Consider the following 18,297-nt stretch of genomic DNA (forward strand, 5'->3'; position numbering starts at 1 on the left):
AGGAAATACTAAGCTAAGTGGATGTTGGAACAAGGCAATTCTTCCTGACCTATGAAAAGGATTGGTGACTGTACAAGATATATCATCTTTGCTGGAGCTTCAATATTCCTTGTGCTGCTTCTGTTTATGTTCACATTTATGTTGAGAGACCCACTGTGAACTGCAAATATTTGGCTTCACTTACCTTTAGACCTGAGACTAAGACTTTTCTGAGATTTTTCTAGATTCACTCACTTCTTCAGAGTACTGTTTTGTTTTTACTGTTTTCGTTTTTCTCTTCCTCTTGTAGTGCTACGTATGTCAGACTTGAATACTACAAGTCAGGGTTGACTAATAATAGCCCAGTTATAGTCATTTAAGGGATAAGTTAAATAATTTCTTGTTCCACACCCCTGGGGGCCATGCTTTTGCCCATTGGGGCCTGCTGGCCTCTTGCTGGGGTTAACTGTTAATTACAAAAAATTAAAAACAAGAGTGGTGGATCAGAAGAATAGATTAGGTACTGTAGTAAATATAACCAGAGTAATCTAATCCCCTAATATTAGGGCAAGTTTTTGTGCAAAATTTTAAAAACTTGAAATGGAAGTGTCATCCAATCACTATCTTACACCACTGCCACATATTTGCATGGCCCCTTTCGTTCGAAGAGAAAAATAGAACAAATTGGATTTTTTTTTAAAAGATATGGGCATACTTCTATTTCCTTCCATGTTTCACAGAGTTAGAAGAACATGTAGTTGACAGAAGCTCTAAATGAAATAGGGATTTGGACTGGACCTGTAATTTCTAAAGACTACAAAGTGCAGAGCAGCCTTCACTGGTAGGGGAAATTCCTCACCAGGAGCTCCCTAGTGAAATCACAGGAATATAATTATATACAAATGTAAACATTTATATAAAGCTATTCAAATGTATATTTATAAAGATAATTGGAAAGGTACCTAAAATAGCATTTTTATATAAAATTTCCATATTAAAATATTGCTCATAATAAATAAGAGGTGAATTTCATTAATTTTTCCCCTCTTAAAATTCAATTTAGTAGCTTAGTCTGACCTAAGGCTTTAATCAACATTTTTCTACTGAAATGGCAGATATTCAACAATAATGACTACAATAAACTCACATTGTAATATAACTCACAGTAAGTAAAACATCAAAGGGTGTGTGTAAGATAGGGGGACGAGGGCAAATAAGAGCATTTGCAAATCATGGGAAAGTTGTAAAAAAAAAAAAGCTTTAAAAATGAACCAAAATCATCCCCTACTAACTTAAAATAATCAAGATCTAACATTAAAAATAGATTGAATGACAAAAACCTTGACAAAATACAACACCCATTTCTATTAATAACACTAGAAAGCATAGGAATAAATGGAGCTTACATTTAAATGATAAGTAATATCTACCTAAACCATCAGCAAACATTATCTGTAATGGGCATAAGCTAGAAGCAAGGATGCCCATTTTCCACCACTACTATTCAATATTCTACTAGAAACGCTAGCAATAACAATAAGAAAATAGAATAGGTGGGGTGGGCAGGTGGCGCAGTAAGAGCGCCGGCCCCGGAGTCAGGAGATCCAAGATGGGTTCCGGCCTCAGATATTTTAGCACCCACACAAAATAACTGGCCGTGTAACCTTGAGCAAGTTACTTAACCCCAATTGTTTAAAAAAAAAAAAAGGAAAATAGAACAGGCAATGGGGAAACAAAACTATCACTCTTCACAGATGATATAATGTTATACTTAGAGAATACTAAAGAATCAACTAAAATACTACTTGAAATTATTAACAACTTTAGCATAGTTGCAGGATAAAAAATAAATCCATATAAATCATCAGCATTTTCATATATTACCAACAATGCTCAGCAGCAAGAAATAGAAAGAGAAATTCCATTTAAAATAACTCTGGCAATATAAAATACCTGGAAGTCTACCTGCCAGGACAAACCCAGAAACTATATGAATACAATTACAAAACACTTTTCACACAAATAAAGCTAGACCTAAACAACAGGAAAAATATTAATTGCTCATGGCAGGCCAAGGCATTATAATTAAGATGACAATTTAAACTAAATTAATTTACTTATTCAGTGCCATGCCAATCAAACTACCAAAAAAAAAAAAAACGATTTTATAGAGCTAGAAAAAAAATTGTAATAAAATTTGTCTAGAAGAATAAAAGGTTAAGAATATCAAAGGAATTCATGAAAAAAAAATGCAAAGTTAAGTGGTCTAGCTGTACCAGGTACTATAAAGCAGTAATTATCAAAACAATCTGGTACTGGCTAAGAAACAAGAGTGGTGGATCAGAAGAATAGACTGGGTACTGTAGCAAATAACCACAGTAATCTAATGTTTACTAAACCCAAAGATCTAAGCTTTCAGGACAAACAATCATTATTCAACAAAAACTGATGGGAAAACTAGAAAACAGTATGGCAGAAATGAGGTATAGATCAACATTTCAAAATGTATACTAAGATATGGCTAAAATGGGTACATGATTTACATGTAAAGCATGATACAATAAATTAGGAGAGCGTTGGAATAACTTACTTGTCAGATCTATGGATGGTATATAATTGTAATGGAATATTATTGTGCTCTAAGAAATGACAAGCAGCATAATTTCAGAAAAATCTGCAATTCTTACATGAACTGATACAAAGGGAAGTGAGCAGAACTAGGAAAACATTGTACACATTGCAAAAACAATATTGTACCATGAAGAACTGTGAATGACTTAGCTATTTCTCAGCAATACAATGACCCAAGACAATCCCAAAAGATTTATAATGAGAAAGAACAGATGTTATCTGAATACAGACTGAAGCATACTATTTTTTTACTTTCTTTTTTGTTGTTCAAGTCTTTTTGCCCAAAATGATTAATATGGAAATGTCTTACATGATTGCACATGTATAACCTCTATCAGATTGCTTACTGTCTCAGGTGAGGGGCTTAAAAACCCCCAACAAATCTTAAAAATTAAAAGTATTTTAAAAACTGTACTTAAAATAGATTAAATGCTGTTGAAAAGATTCCAAATGTTTGCAAAAGGATGCCACAACTTTTCAACATCCTTATCAGAAGTTTGTCTGCACAACTGACCAATGAATAGATGGATTAATTGTTAATCTTGTTCAGTTACTTATGGGAAGGTTGCATTTCATTCCTTGTCTCCCGGCTTGAAGACATGGCAACTTGGAATGATTCTTAAGTAGTTGTTCGATGGCAATATGTCGGACATGGAGTTCTGAAGCCAAAGAATCCTTTTCCTGTACTTGGTGTGCCAGCTGCTCAAAAATTTCTAAAAGAAGGCAAGTTTTATTTTTAGTATCTAGAAAGCTCATGATTCACAGTTCATAGTGATTCACTTTCCAAATAATTTAAATTGAATGCATTATCAAAATTTTTCTATTAAAAATAATCCCCATCCCTAAAAAACCCTCAATATACTCAATGAAATTAGATTAATATTATATTGACATTGTTGTAGTAGTTTCAACTGTTCCACATACATAGATATATTACATGTTGTAGCATTAGTCATTATATAATGGCTATCAACTCCATTTGTTAAGGAGAAAATATGATCTATGATAAACAAACTTGCTATCATACTAGACTTGTTTTTTCTTATCCTTTCTCCATCTATTAGTCCTCGCTGGCTTCCCGCTGGTGACAATGAATTGTCCCCAGCAATGACTATACCTTCTCTTACTCCTTGCCTTTTCCCCCTTTCTCTTCTTTGGAAAACAAAAAACAAAAACCCCAAAACAAAACATTGGAAAAACTGCTTCCCACTTCTAGATTCTCTTCTTTCCAACAATCTCTTCTCCTCTGAAGTCCACACAATCAAAAATTTCCACCTACGAAATGACTGGGGCTGCTACAAGTCACCAGTTAATCATTCTTCCTCCTTTCTCAAGGATTTGACATCAGCTTACTATGTTCTTTCTCTTCCACAACTCCTGTCTCTTAATAGGGGACTTCAACATTCACACTGAAGCTACTTCAAACTCTCTATCTGCAAATTACTCAACGTTCTAAATTCCATTACTTCCTTCATTATACTTCAGCCACATATTATGGCAGTGGGGGGGAGGGAAGAGAGATGTCACACTATCCTTTCACTTCTTTAATTAGGAACACTGACATTCCTCTCTATTTAACCAGAACTTCCTATAATTCCATCTCTCTCTCTCCTTCTACTCTATTCTAATCCTATTCTTTACCCTCCTTGAGACCTGTAACTTCTTTCATCCCTTAGTACTTTCTTAGGCATTAGCCCTATTCTGATTTCACATTCTTCCCTTTCCAATTCCAAAGCAACAGTCATTTCTGTCTCCCGCTCAAATCTCTCACCCCCTTATTTTATTGTCATTAATCTAAAACCTTAGTTCTAGATTATTCCCACTATTCTCTTTCTCTGCTCCTACTCAAAGGTGGCTGAGCAGGAGAAAGCCACAGTACCCTGCTGACTGAGTATTTTATAAATTTATGATATCCAACTTCAACTGTGCCCTCAGTGCAGCAAGGGAATCCTTTTATTCCTTCCTAATCAATTCCCTATCTCACTCTACCATAGAAATTATTGCAGACCATCTCTTCCTTCCTCAGGCCTTCCATACTTCTCTCTCCTTACATGAGGACCTCTACTTGCTTTCCTGAGAAATGCAGAGCCAGGCTCCCTTTTCTCTCATTCTCTTCATCTCAAAATCCCTTGATGTTGTTTAGTCATGTCTGACTCTTCGTGATCAAATCTGAGGTTTTCTTCACAAAGATACTTGAGTGGTTTAACATTTCCTTTTCCAGCTCATTTTACAAATGAGGAAATCGAGGCATACATAGTTAAGTAACTTGCCCAAGGGAACACAGATACTGTTTGAGGTAAGATTGAACCCTTCCTGGCTCCAGATCCAGCACTCTATCCACTGCATCCATCACCTAGCTGCCCCTCCCCTCAAATCCTTTGATATCACCCTACTCATTCTCTCCTCCTTTCCCAGAGTCTCTGACAATGAGGTATGTCTTCCCTTTGCCTTGACTAACTCTCCTACATCTGTGATTCATCTCCTTCCATCTTCAACTTCTCCCTACATACTGGATCTTTCTTTACTAATAACTTTACTAATGTTTAAATAACGTTACTAATAACGCCTTCAAACATGTCTAAGGTCTTTCCATCCTTAAATAAAAAACACTTTAAACCCCAGTATATGAAACTGTTATCTGCTCTTAAGCAGCTTAGAGGTAAAGTAGATAGAATGCTGGACCTGGAGTCAGAAAGATGAATTAAAATACTGCCTTAGACAGCTGTGTGATCCTGGGCAAGTTGCTTAACTTCTATATACCTTAATTTTCTTTATGGTAAAATGGAATAATCTACCTCCCAGTGGTGTGGTCAGGACAACAGATAATATTTGTGAAAGTGCTATAAAATGCTATTATTATTATAATGGGGAGACATGATATACAAGTCTAAGCATGGTTGATACAAAAGGAATACAAGGTAATTTTGGGAGGTAGTGCAGCAAGATGGGGTGGGGAGTGAGGAAAGATTTTACACAGAAGGCTGCTCTTGAGTTGTGTTTTGAAAGGAAAGAGGAATTTTGTGAGATATAGGTGGTGATTATGTTCTAGGCATGGATGACTGTCAATGTAAGAGCTTAGAGATGAGAAATGCATTTTGTATGTGAGGAACAGAAAGAAAGCAATCAAAGAGGAAGCAGGGATAATATGAGAGTGTGGAAAAATAGGCAAGGGCTTTAAAAGCTAAAAAGAGTTTACATTTGATTTTAGAGGTAATAAAGATGTAATCAAATCTGGACTTAAGAAAAATCACTTTGGCTGTAGTAATGTTAGGACAGATTGGAGCAGGGACTGGTGAGGCAGGGAGACCAGAGCTTTAGTTCTGAAAAACCTATTGAACATTTCAGAGTCTATGTTCCAGAGACATCTCAAAGTCTACATATCCAACAAAGAATTTACCTTCCCCCCCCCAACTCTCCTATTTCTGTTATTACCCATTTCACACTCTTAGATTCTGCCAAACTGGCTTTCATTCTGTTACTCCCATATACAATTCATTTCCCATCTTTGTGCTTTTGCCCTGGCCATCTCCTACTCCAGAATGCACTTCTTCCTCACCTTGTTGTTGTTCATCCTTCATTTTGGAAGAGGACCAATGACATCACGGGGTGATGTCTTGACTTGTGTGGAAACTGGATTTAAGTTAGGCAGAGTTGCACAAAGTTGTTAGCCTCATTCTCTCTTCCAGAGTCACTGAAATACCTTGTATTCCTTTTGTATACACTGTCTCCCCGTTAGAATGTGAAGGTCCTCAAGGCCAAGGACAGTTTTATTTTTTAGTTTGTATGTCCAGTGCTTAGCAAAGTACCTGGCATGTTATGTGCTCAATAAATGCATGTTGATTGGTAATTTCAAATTACTTTCCAGAATGGCTGGACCAATTCAGGACTCCACTAAGACCCTATTGGTTTGCCTCTCTTCCAATAGCCAACACTAACTGTCTTTTACTCAGTAGGAAATGAAAACTTAGGGTTGTTGTTATATGTGATTCTCTTAATATTTATGATTTGGAGCAGTTTTTCATATGGCTCAGTAATGTGCAATTCTTCATGTACTCTGTCCACTTCACCCACTGAGGAACAGCTCTTGGTCTTATATATTTGTGATGATTCTCTATACAACTTGGATTTCAGACCTTGATCAGAGATATATGATATAAAATGATGCTTTCTCTTTTTATCTTGGAGCTCCACTGAGTTTGTGCAAAACATTTCAATTTCATATAATCAATCCTATTTTTTCTTTTGTAATCATACCTATTCCTTATTTGGTTAAGAATTCTTCCCTTCATTCAAGCTGTGGAAGTTACCAATTATATTTTCTTCTAACATTTTTTGTTGTGTCCTAACATAATCAGTTTGAACATATATTTTAAGCTTATTGTTGTAGACAATATAAATTCAATTTCAGACATGTTGTATTACAGTGTTGTCAGCAGTTTTTGTCAAAAAGGTAGTCCTTCCCTCCCAGTCATATTTATGTTCTCAAGTCTGTTGAACACTGGCTTTAGTCCAAGTCTTCATTCTTCCTTTTCTAAGCTGTTCCACTTATCCTTTTTTTTAACCAGTAATACCAAATAGTTTAATGATTACTCTTTTATAATACAATTTGTAGTCTGGAAGAGTCATTTCCCCTTAATTCTCACTTTTTTTTTCATTATTCCCCTTGAAATTCTAGACCTTATGTTCCTCCAAACATATTTCCTAATAATTCCAAATTTAAAGATTATATTCATATATAGATAGATATAGTTATAAAAAAATTCCCCTTGGGTGCTGTTCCTCATCACCAATCTTCAGGAAAAAACAACAAAATATATCTCACACTACAGCCAACATGCTAAATAAATGTTCTTCTTTCTAGTAAAGTAGCAATAACAGAGATATTTTCTATTGTCACACCTTACTTTATAATGTATCTATTAAAAAAAAAAAAGTCCTGCGCTCTGGAATTCCAACACGGTGTTTTAATTTCCAAATTAAAATGTAACTATAGAAATTCTTTAATTCCTTTTAAAATGAGATTTTCTACACAATAAAACTTTTCCTGTGTTCAAAATGATTCCTTACCTTGTATTTGTTGGTGAAGCTTTTCATTCAGCTGCTCTACCTCACCAAGAGTCATCAAACTCACTGCAACATGAAAATATATTCATTATATAAAAACTAGGAAAAATAAAACACAGCCACATTAACCAAAAGCATGATCTTTCTTGAGATACTTTTGTTTGCCCTAAGTGGCACTGTGAATGTAGTTAAAAGTTGTTTCTTTAGTAAAAAATTCAGTAGCCTCATATATTAAAAATCTTGTTATTTAGACCATAGTTAAAATTAAAGAAAATTATAACAGAAATACTTGTCAAGTCGATGCAAATCTCAATGATGCATGTTTCTCCAATTCTCGTTTCTGGGCAGTGATAAAGTAGTATCATTGTTTTGATGTTTAAGAAAGAACATTTTTTTTTTGCTCCTTGTCATGTTACTATTAATATCAGGGGTTTTGTCATTCCACCCCAGTTCACAGGTAAGAATCTTGTGAAACTATGCAGAGAATAGTCAATAGTTGGTCCTCTCTACGGATCTATGGGAAAGTCACCCTTGACTGATAATATTTAATACAGAAACTTAAGATGAAACAAAAGGCACCATAAAATAATACTTTCAAACCACATCAAGGATATATCCAATTCAAACAACATTATGGAAGCCAGCATCTCATTTGGGGCTGAATTAGCAACAAACTAGCTGTAAAAAGTTAGTTGTATCAATTCTCAAAATATTGTATAACTAATATGTCAGATGATTTTTGAGTTGAGGCCAAAAATTTTTTTTTAATTATCTGGTAATCAATATTCTCACAATGGCCTCTTTAGTCCATAGATGACAGGACCATCAGCTATACCTTTTCTAGCTTAACTGAACCTGCCAGAATGGTGCTTTTTGGCATAGACTCATAATTCTATGGTAATTGATACATGATGAAAGATCAGAATACAGCAATAGTGGAGGGAAGAACCATCAAATCAGTTAATTATGAAGCACATATAAGACTCTACACAGCCGACACATTACAAATTACAAAAATATGAAAAAATTTATCTGACAGTGCTTTACTTACATTGTTCTCTTGTATAATAAGTGTGTTGTCTCTGGTCACTAATGTCTGAAACAGAAGCTTTCTTTTCATTTTTCTGAGTTTTCTGGTGATGAGACCACAAAACACTATTATAGCAGAAAGGGGGATTTCGATCTTGCAACATATCAAGTCCAAAGCTTGCAGATTCGCTCTGCTCCAAAATTCTTTGTGCATGGTTTGAGATATTCACTGCTGTTCCATCTATCCATTTTGCAGAATACTTTGGTACTTGGGAATCAAATTGTGGTAATAACTTTCTATCTGATTTATGTCTAAAATTTAAAAGTGGGTGCTGGGAAGTTTTTGAACATTCAGGATCAGACTCTACATCCTTATTCTGGGCATGCCGTATAATCCAATTTATCTTTTTACTAAATATTGTTTTGACTTCTTCATAAGTGCTTTTGGAGAGTTTAGATCGAGGACAATCCTGGTTTGCTATCAAATGGAATTTTTCAAAACACTCTTTGTGTCCCCTTAATGATCTGGTATGCAAGAGATTAGATTTTGGTACTCCTATAAAGAAAAACAAAAGAATTAACATTTTAAAGATCTATTACTTAAAATAAAAAGTTTCAAGATCATAAACCTAGGAAGAAAGAAAAAAATGTGAAATTAGGAGAAAAACAATGAAAAATAATTGTTAGGTGGGCTCTGGACTGGGGTATAAGGAGTTACAGGCGAGGAAATACTCTTAACACTACAAATTGATAACTGTTCCACAATTTATATCTTCTTAGAGAATTACCTGGAGCACTAAAGAGGTTAATAGTTTAGACAGGTCTCACAGCCAAGGTTAGAGTGTTAATTTTTTTGTCACAGACCCCTTTGGCAGTCTGGGGAAACCTATGGGCTTCTTCTCAGAATAATGTTTTTAAATAACTGAAGCAAATGCCAAATTTCAGTTAGAGGCAAGTAAAAATAAAGACATGTGTACATGTGTATATATATATATATGTATACACACACACATACTTCTGTGTATATAAATTCAAATTCACAAACCCTCCTATAATCTATCCATGGACCCCTTGTTAAAAACCTCCATGTTAAGAGGCAGCCTTGAAACACCGAGACACAATGACTCTGAGACTAGTCCTCTATACATTGCCTCCTCACTAAGGAATGATGGCATTAACACCATTAAAAATAAGCATTAAGAAATTATAAGCAGAGCTGAAGTTAATGTTATATCACATAATCAAATCTTATGAATTTGTGAAAATATTCTAAGTTAATTTTTACCTTGTATCAGCTATAAGCTATTTTGCATAATATGAACTCTTACAGTTTTATAGACTCATTCTTAACTTTATGGTATTTCCTGGATTGAAGGTGTAATTTAGAGGTTTAAGCACATAGTTTTGAATACATACCCTTCTAATTTACACACAGCTGCAAGCATTTTTTCTAATTAGGCAAAACAAAGTGAAAATTTTTATTACTTTCAGAACATAAACATGGTAAAACTATTTAATCCAAAAGATATCTTCCTACCCCTCAAATCAGTAATCACTGGAACTCAAAGAATATGGCATATCAGAACCAGACATAAAAAAAATTAATTGTAAAAAGCATGTTATTTTAAATTATATAAAAATGAAATTACATTACGCTTTGATTTTCTAACTTTAGTAGAGAACTTAATGCTTCCCCACCTTGTTTAAAAAAAAAATCAAACATACATAACTTAATAATTTTTATTATGATCAAATCTTCCTAAGTCAAATAATTTTTATATTAAAAACAAACCAGAGATATTGAGCTCAAGAATACTCCTTGGTAATATAAACCAGATGAATATGCTTAGTTCTGAGAAATTTCAACAAATGGAAGGCCAAACTGACATTCAGCAGATTGATCACCAAGAAACTATTAAGTTTCTATATTTACTGTTGTCTACTTTAACAATTGTTATTATAAATCATCCTGATTTAAGTCTAAACTTTGGCTAAAGGTAGGAGCAGGCACTGTTACTGGTAAAAAATAAAAAATATTGCCTCTCTCTTTCTCCTTCCCACCCCCCTCAAATCCTGAAGCTATATGTAGTCATCTAAAGAATACTAATATTCCAAGACTTTTTGAAGACTTAACATTTAGTCACAAGAGATATTCCAAAGTATAATCATTCATGCAAAATAACAATTAAGAAACTATTTAAAATTTAGTTTCTTGTGCATTTTGGCAGTTCTGACTTTATAATATAATCTTACAATTTATCTTCTAGCAACATTAAATAAAATATATTTGTGCAAAACCACAAATAATTATGTACATTAAGCTAAATTAGTATTTACATATAAAGATTCACAAATTGAACAAAAACTAGTTTTCTTGCAACAAAAACATGTTTTTAAAAAGTCTGTTATATTCTCTAAGTCTAAGCTAAAATCAAATTATATTAGCGAACCTATTTAACAAAGCCTTTTTCTAAACATTCATATACAAGTTCTAGCTAAGGTAAGCAGCATATAATTAGAAAAGAGAATAAAGAGAGATTTACTTGAAGTTCATGCATCTATTTCAAAACAATTATGGAATTAGCTCCGCTACTTTAAAGAACCTTTTTTAGGCCCCCATTCCCCTGCATAGTTACCACAGGTGGATAGCAGAAAAAGGAAAATAATAACTCACATTTATATGCTTTCTGGTCTACAAAACGTTTGTAGTCAGCATGTAAGGTCTGCACTAGCTGTGTCCATTTCAGAATCTCACCAGACTACTGAAAAAGGTTTAAAAAATTTAACTAAAAGGCTATTATCTGAATGTCTTAATGATTTCTGCCTTTAAGCTTGAATGAAAAAAACATTTGACATGGTTCATTTTCTTATTTTTAGCCTCTTACTATCAAAAAGCAAGAGAAATAAAATTAAAAACTTAAATGGTATTCAATTTAGGAATGCCTCTGAAACATTTTTATTTTGTGAGAAATAAAATTTTAAAAGTTTCTAAAAGTCACAATTAACAATATTAGATTTAGATTGAAAATATAAAACAATATTTATACTAAATGCAATTTTAAAATATTCTCTCAAAATTCCATTACAATGAATTCTTACTGATGTCAGTCATTATCTAAACTTTGACAAAAGACCCTTGGATAGTTTCATTTGGATACTTACATAGATTCAAAGCAGTTCACAGAATATGAGCATCCTAGTAGAATTTTCTTGTCTTACATTATTCTACCTCAGTTAAATCCTTGACTATAGCCTTATTTCTTTACTGTTTTTATACAGTCATCTTCATCCATTTTACCTGCCTCTTAAACAACAACTCTATATGTAAAATAAAATTTCTAGAAGCACATCTTCTCTCAGAATATTAAATTCCTTGTAAGCAGGGGCTATTTTTCATCTTTACCTTTTTATATAACACAAGAACCTCTTGCTCAGGGCATGCAATTAATATATTCTTGTTTAGTTGAACTCAATCCCTCAAACATTTTGGTTTAGCCAGCTAGAGTTGCAGTTAAAAAGTTTCTCAAAATACAATCTATTAAGGTTCACAAATAAAAAAATTTGCTCAGAGATTTAAGATGCTTCGGAGTAAGATTAGAAAAGTTGGAACTAGAAGAAATATTCTTTTTTTTTTTTTGGCTTTTTGGAGGGCAGTCGGGATTAAGTGACTTGCCCAAGGTCACACGGCTAGTTTTTGTGTGTCTGAGGCCACATTTGAACTCAGGTCCTCTATTCACTGCGCCACTTAGCTGCCCCAATAAGAAATATTCTAAGAGAAAAATGAAAGGTTGTCAGTTAAGGGGCAGGAAAAAATAAAAATGAATAATGCTGTAGTGAAACATATTTTGATAACAAATAAACAGACTACATTTCAAACAAAGAGAGTCAAATTGAGATAGGAGGATGTAGGACAAAAGGGTAGGAATGAGAGACCTTGAAATCCTTGCATAGGTTTGGGGATTTATTCTCATGCAAAGTTGCTATTAAAAACACAAAACCTCAAAGTCACTAATAATCAGAGTTTTAGTGAATCCTTTCAGCTACATGGCTTTACTATTTCTGAATCAAGAGTGTAACTTAAACTGCCAGATAGCAAGTGAAGGAACAGAAGATAATTTGTTTCACAATTAGGCTGGAAGAACAAAGGGAGAGTGTTCTACTGGTTGCCACAAAACAGAGGTGGTGCTTAAATAAGAACAAAGTGGAAATAAAAGCCAATAATGGAGAAACAAACAAAATCTCTTCATTGTTCTGTAAGATTTCCTTGACATATTATATATCAAAAGCTTCTATTTTTGGTTGCTTCACTGGCTCTGAACCCCTCTTTTCCTTAACTTGGGGAAAAAAAAAAGATATTCCATAAAGTCAAGCCTTTTTGCAACATCTCACCAGATGCCACAAAGATTAATTAGAAATATTTGGATAAGATTTTCATCGGTTCACAAGATAGATATATATAAAAAAAATAAAGGCTGTTTTCTAATCCATAACTTCCAGTTTGTGATCCCCTATCTCACTTCTAAAATAAACTATTTCAAATATTCTCTTCTCTCAAGTCTTCCAGTTTCCCCTTTTCCTGTAAGGCTTCATTTTATTAAACTCCATGTTAGCTCTTTTTCCTCCTATTTTCTTCACCTCAAAATCCCTTCATACTCTCTTCTCCTTTCTCCTAGTCTCTACCAGAAAACAAAAGCAAAGATCACTTGTTTGTACTAATCTTGCTGCTAGCATTTCAATCTGAAAGATATTAGTGATAGGGGTTGGAAGGACTCATACGTAAAAGAAAATGTATATGTAAAATAAAATTTCTAGAAGCACTACTTTTACCAAAAAAGAGGGGTAGAGGAAATAAACCACATTGTCTAACTGCTGGAAACCAACTTAAATTATGGTGCATGAATATAATAACACAATACAACTTAAATTATGATACATGCATATAACACAATATTATTGTATCATAAGAAACAAATGTGACAAATTCAAATAAATGCAGGGAGACATGAAATGATACAGAATGAAGAAAGGAAAACCAGAGAATAGTATTCATACTGACTATGGCTATGTTAAAAAACAACAAAAAACCCAGCAACAAATACAGAAAAGTTCCCTATACTACTGAAATAAATAATATACAAAGAAAAAGTAAAATTGGTTATTACATGAGTAATGTTAATATGCATTTTCTGTTTTGGGAACTACAATCAGTAAATAGTACAAATTTAGGTACAAGTACAGTGATTTACAGTATCTTTTTAATTTGATTTGGTAGTTTTTTTTTCTTAAGTCCCTGTTTTATAAAGTTTAATAATAATAATGATGGCAAACATTTATGTAGCACTTGCTATGTGCCTGGCAAGCACTTTACAATTATCATGATATTTGACCCTTACAATAACCTTAGGAGGCAGCTGCTATTATTTGTCCGCAATTTCCAGATGAGGAAACTGAAGAAGAGGCAAAGTAACTTGTCCAGAGGGTCACACAGTTATTAGTGTTTAAGGCCACATTTGAACGCAGGTCTTCTTACCTCCAGGCCACTGAGCTACCTAGCTGCACCATAGAGAAGATAATAGTTCTTACCTTACAGGGTTATTGTGAGGATCAAATGAGTTAATATATATAAAGTGCTATACAAATATTAGCTACTGCTAAATAATTGTACTTGGTAATGAAAGGGAAAATGAAATTTATTTTAAAAACAAGGCAAAGATTGGGAGAAGCAGTACGGTACAATGGAAAGGGTACAGAGCCTGCCATCAGGAACCCTGGTTCCCAAACCAAGATCTGCCCCTTACTCTGATTTTTTCAGTTCCCTTGACTGAGTGAGGGGCACTAGATGATCTCAGAAGGTCCCTCCTAGCTCTGTGATCCGAGCATGAGCCTCTTGAGGGCTCTTTTATTTTTTTGTCTTTGTATTTTCAGTGTGTGGCATGTAGGGCTTACTGATTGATCCTCTAACTCAGAGAATGCTAAAGAAGCACTTGACTGGTGGGAACAAATAGCAAACAAGAACCTATGAAGGATCGGGATGAAGAATGTTTTTTAAAAAAAATGATAAAAAAGATGATCTGGTTATGTGGTCAAAGTAAAGTATAACGAATAGATATGTGGTCTCAATGGTATTCTTGCAATGTCAATGTCAAAAGAATCCAAGAAAGGAGCCAGTGGGTTAAGGCAAAGCTCTGTGACAAACTCAGGGGAAGCCGAGACAAGAGTTACACAGGGCTGGCAGGCATAAATAGGTTGTGATCTATTTCAGGGCAGAGAACAACCATATTGAAAAGATCACGAATCCATGCACATAAAGCTCTTTGCAAACTTTATGTATGAAATGGAAATGTGAAATGCTTATCTTTCTGTAAACAGGCCCATCTGGAGAATCCTACCATCTCTGGAGCATACAGCTCCTCCATTTGAGATTTGTGTAGATACTTGTTTGCAGGTGACATTATGTTCATTACATTGAGAGGTAAAAATATGACTGCCTCAAGGAGATTAAATGCCACTCAAAAAAGATCAGCCTAGCAAGCTACAAAGAAAATAAACAGGAGAATGAAGAATGTATATTATTCAGGTTATGATTCTCAATTCAAAATATTAAACTCCTTTGAGGGTAGGAACTGCTTTTCATCTTTTTGTGTTGTTAGCACCTACCTCATACTTAGTAAACATTTTGGTTTAGTCAACTGAAATACTAGTTCGAAAGCTTCTAAAGTCAGTAAGTGATTAAAACTTTTTTTTTTTTTGGTGGACACTTGAAGGTGGATCTGGCCTTGTTAAATGACTTAACTATTCTACTTACTGGTTTTTCCAAACCTTTTAATGCCTCCTCAAATCTCCCATGGCTTCCCTCACCCCATCCTTTCAGCAAAAAAACCTTGCCTCAAAATGATCTTTTTTTTTTAAAGAATTGAGGACATTCATCAAAAGCTCCCCCTTCTCCTTACCTCCTCATCTCACATCACTCAGCTGACTTCTAACAGTTATCTCCTTCTTCACCCTTGTTTCACACAAAGAAGTGGCCATTCTCCATGCCCAGGCAAAACATTCTACAAGGACAAGTGATCCCTTTCTATTCCATTTCTCCAGCAGTTTGCCCCCTCCATCATCCTCTCTCTTACTTAACTTCAAACTCTCTCTTATCCACAGCTTCCCCAAGGTCTTCAAATATGCCCATGTCTCCCTCACACTCAAAAAATCCTCACTTGATCTATCCATCCTTGCTAACGTTTGTGGCTAAACTCCCTGAGAAAGCTGTCTACAACAGGTGCCTCTTACTGCTTTCCTCTCACTCTCTTGTAAACTCTCTATAGTCTGATTTCTAGCATCATCGAACTGAAATTGCTTTCTCCAAAAGGCCAAATCCAAAGTCCTTTTCTCAGCTGTCATCCTACTTAACTTCTCTGCAGTCTCTGACACTGCCAATTACATTCTTCTTCTTAGTTTTTCATGACAATTTTGTCTCAATTCTCCTAGAGTCTGATGGTTCCTTCTCAATGTCCTCTGCTAGATCTTCTTGGTCATATCTGCTAGCCATGAGTTTCCCTTAGGGGTCTGCCCAGGGTCCTCTTCCCTCTGTATGATTTCACTTGGTGATCTCATCAGCTCCCATGGATTCAATTATCATTTCTATGCATAAGATTCTTACATCTACTTGTCCAACTCCAACGTCTGTCCTGACCTCTCTCCTATCTCTAGCTAACTTATTGGACCGGTTATTTTATAATATTATAGACATCTTAAACTCAATATATCCAAAATCAAACTCATCTCTTTCCCCAGACCCTTCCTCTCTTGTAACTTCCCTATTGTTCCTAAGGGCACTATCATCTTTCCAATCACCCAGGCTAACAAGTAAGTTGTTATTTACTCCTCACTCTCAAGCATGCCCCTCCCTCCTCATATCTAATCTGCTACAAAATTTTGTCAATTCTACCTTTGAAATAGCTTTGGTACATGTCCCCTCCTTTCCTTGACACTGTCACCACTCTGTTGCTGGCCATCCATCACCTCACACATGGACCGCTAGTTATAGTCTCCTTGACTCAAATTTCTCCCCACTCTAGTCCATCCTCCTACCCAGATATCAAATTTATCTTGCTAAAGAACAGAACTGACCATGTCACCTCTCTAGTAAATAAACTCCAGAGGCTCCCTATTATTTCCAAGATCAAATCTAAAATCTTGTATTTAGCTTTTAGAGACCAACCTGATTTTATGGAATCATGGTTGGAAAATGACTTGATCAAAGTTAAAGAAATCTGATCAAGGCAATGATCAATATGTAATGTTATTATCATATAAATGGTTGTCCTGGTTCTTCTCACTTCACTGGGTATCAGTTCTTACAAATCTTCCTAGGTTTCTCCAAAACTGTTTTATTTCTTAAAGCACAACAGTATTTTATTACATTCCTGTATCATAGCTTCACCATTCCCCAATTGATGGGTACCCCCTTAGTTTCCTGTTTTGTCATTATAAAATGAGCTAAGTATTTTTATACATGAGTTATTCCCCTTTCTTTGGCAGCATGGATCTAGTAGTGTATCACTGGGTCAAAGAGTATACACAGTTTAGTTCTTGCCATTCTTGCTCAAAATCTGTCCTACATTCTTACCTCAGCTATTAAATTTTCCTAGAGTAATCACAAAATCTACAGGATAACATAAACCTTTTCTAGTTTTTTTTTATATTAACCAGGAAGATCAGGAGGCATGAAAAGGTTTTTTTGTCTTTTTGAATTTAAAAAAAAAAACAATACTTTAGCTAAAGGAAAACAAAACAAAAGGCTCTGTGTTCTTGGTCCTCTTTGGAAATAACTGCTCAGAATTCTTAGTAAGATGTCCATTTCAAAGGCTGATAACTAACTTGGGTTAAAGTAAGGGGAAATGAACATGGTGGATTACACCATAGGACAGCTGGGTATTTTCAGAGTGTGGCAAAATAGAAGCTAGAAACTCTGCTTGACATTACAGGGATTTGCTAGACCTTGTGAAAAATAATTCTGGATAATGGAAAAGAAGTTTATTAACAGAAATCTAAGGTTTAGTTAATACTTTTGGCATTACAAATACCTACTTTGTTTTGTATAAAATGAAAAAGGGTTGTATAAAAGCTTAGCAGCATCAAGAATCAGATCAAAATTTTCTCGTCTGACTATATATACCACAGTCCTGCTTAAAGATAGAATCCCAGCTCCTAACTTCCATAGAGCATTTCCTCCCCCCAGCAACCTGCTCCTGTCAGTCTCATTTGCCTTAAAGTTATAGAAATTTTGGTAACAGATTTTTCAGCAGTATGGGGCTAGGGAAAGAGTGTAAATATGGGTGTGACTGTAAAGGGGAAGTAGCTGTCAAATAACACAAATGAGAAGGTTCCACTTTTGGCCAGGCCTGAGCTCTATTTCTTGTTGTCCATTCTCAGGATTCAGCCTCCTATCCTTAATGAGAATCTTTTAAAACTAAGTAACTTTAAATTTAGAAGTGCTTTATGGAAACATTAAAAACCTCCAGTCTTGAATCTACTCTGCTCCTTGATGACACAGACTTCCCCTATCAAAAGTGTCAAGACTACACTGCTTATATTGCTAGG

At 34.7% G+C, this 18,297-nt stretch overlaps 1 protein-coding gene across 4 annotated transcripts in view; it reads right to left on the reverse strand.

Moving 5' to 3' along the window:
- Positions 1 to 890: 890 nt before the first annotated feature.
- The window catches only part of CUNH21orf91 (chromosome unknown C21orf91 homolog), a 28,596-nt gene continuing 11,189 nt past the window's right edge, over positions 891 to 18,297 (reverse strand). For all 4 annotated transcript variants that reach the window (XM_069075042.1, XM_069075040.1, XM_069075041.1 and 1 more), the window contains exons 3-5: positions 8,726 to 9,259; positions 7,678 to 7,740; positions 891 to 3,323 (exon numbers count right to left, since the gene is read on the reverse strand). In XM_069075042.1, the coding sequence (XP_068931143.1) occupies positions 3,157 to 3,323; positions 7,678 to 7,740; positions 8,726 to 9,259 (764 nt within the window). In that variant the 3' untranslated portion in view covers positions 891 to 3,156. The remainder of the gene's footprint in view (positions 3,324 to 7,677; positions 7,741 to 8,725; positions 9,260 to 18,297) is intronic.

The sequence above is a fragment of the Petaurus breviceps genome, unplaced genomic scaffold, assembly GCF_028583685.1.
Source record: "Petaurus breviceps papuanus isolate PSGF00001 unplaced genomic scaffold, PetGlider_PUasm1.0 90897, whole genome shotgun sequence".
Classification (NCBI taxonomy): domain Eukaryota; kingdom Metazoa; phylum Chordata; class Mammalia; order Diprotodontia; family Petauridae; genus Petaurus; species Petaurus breviceps.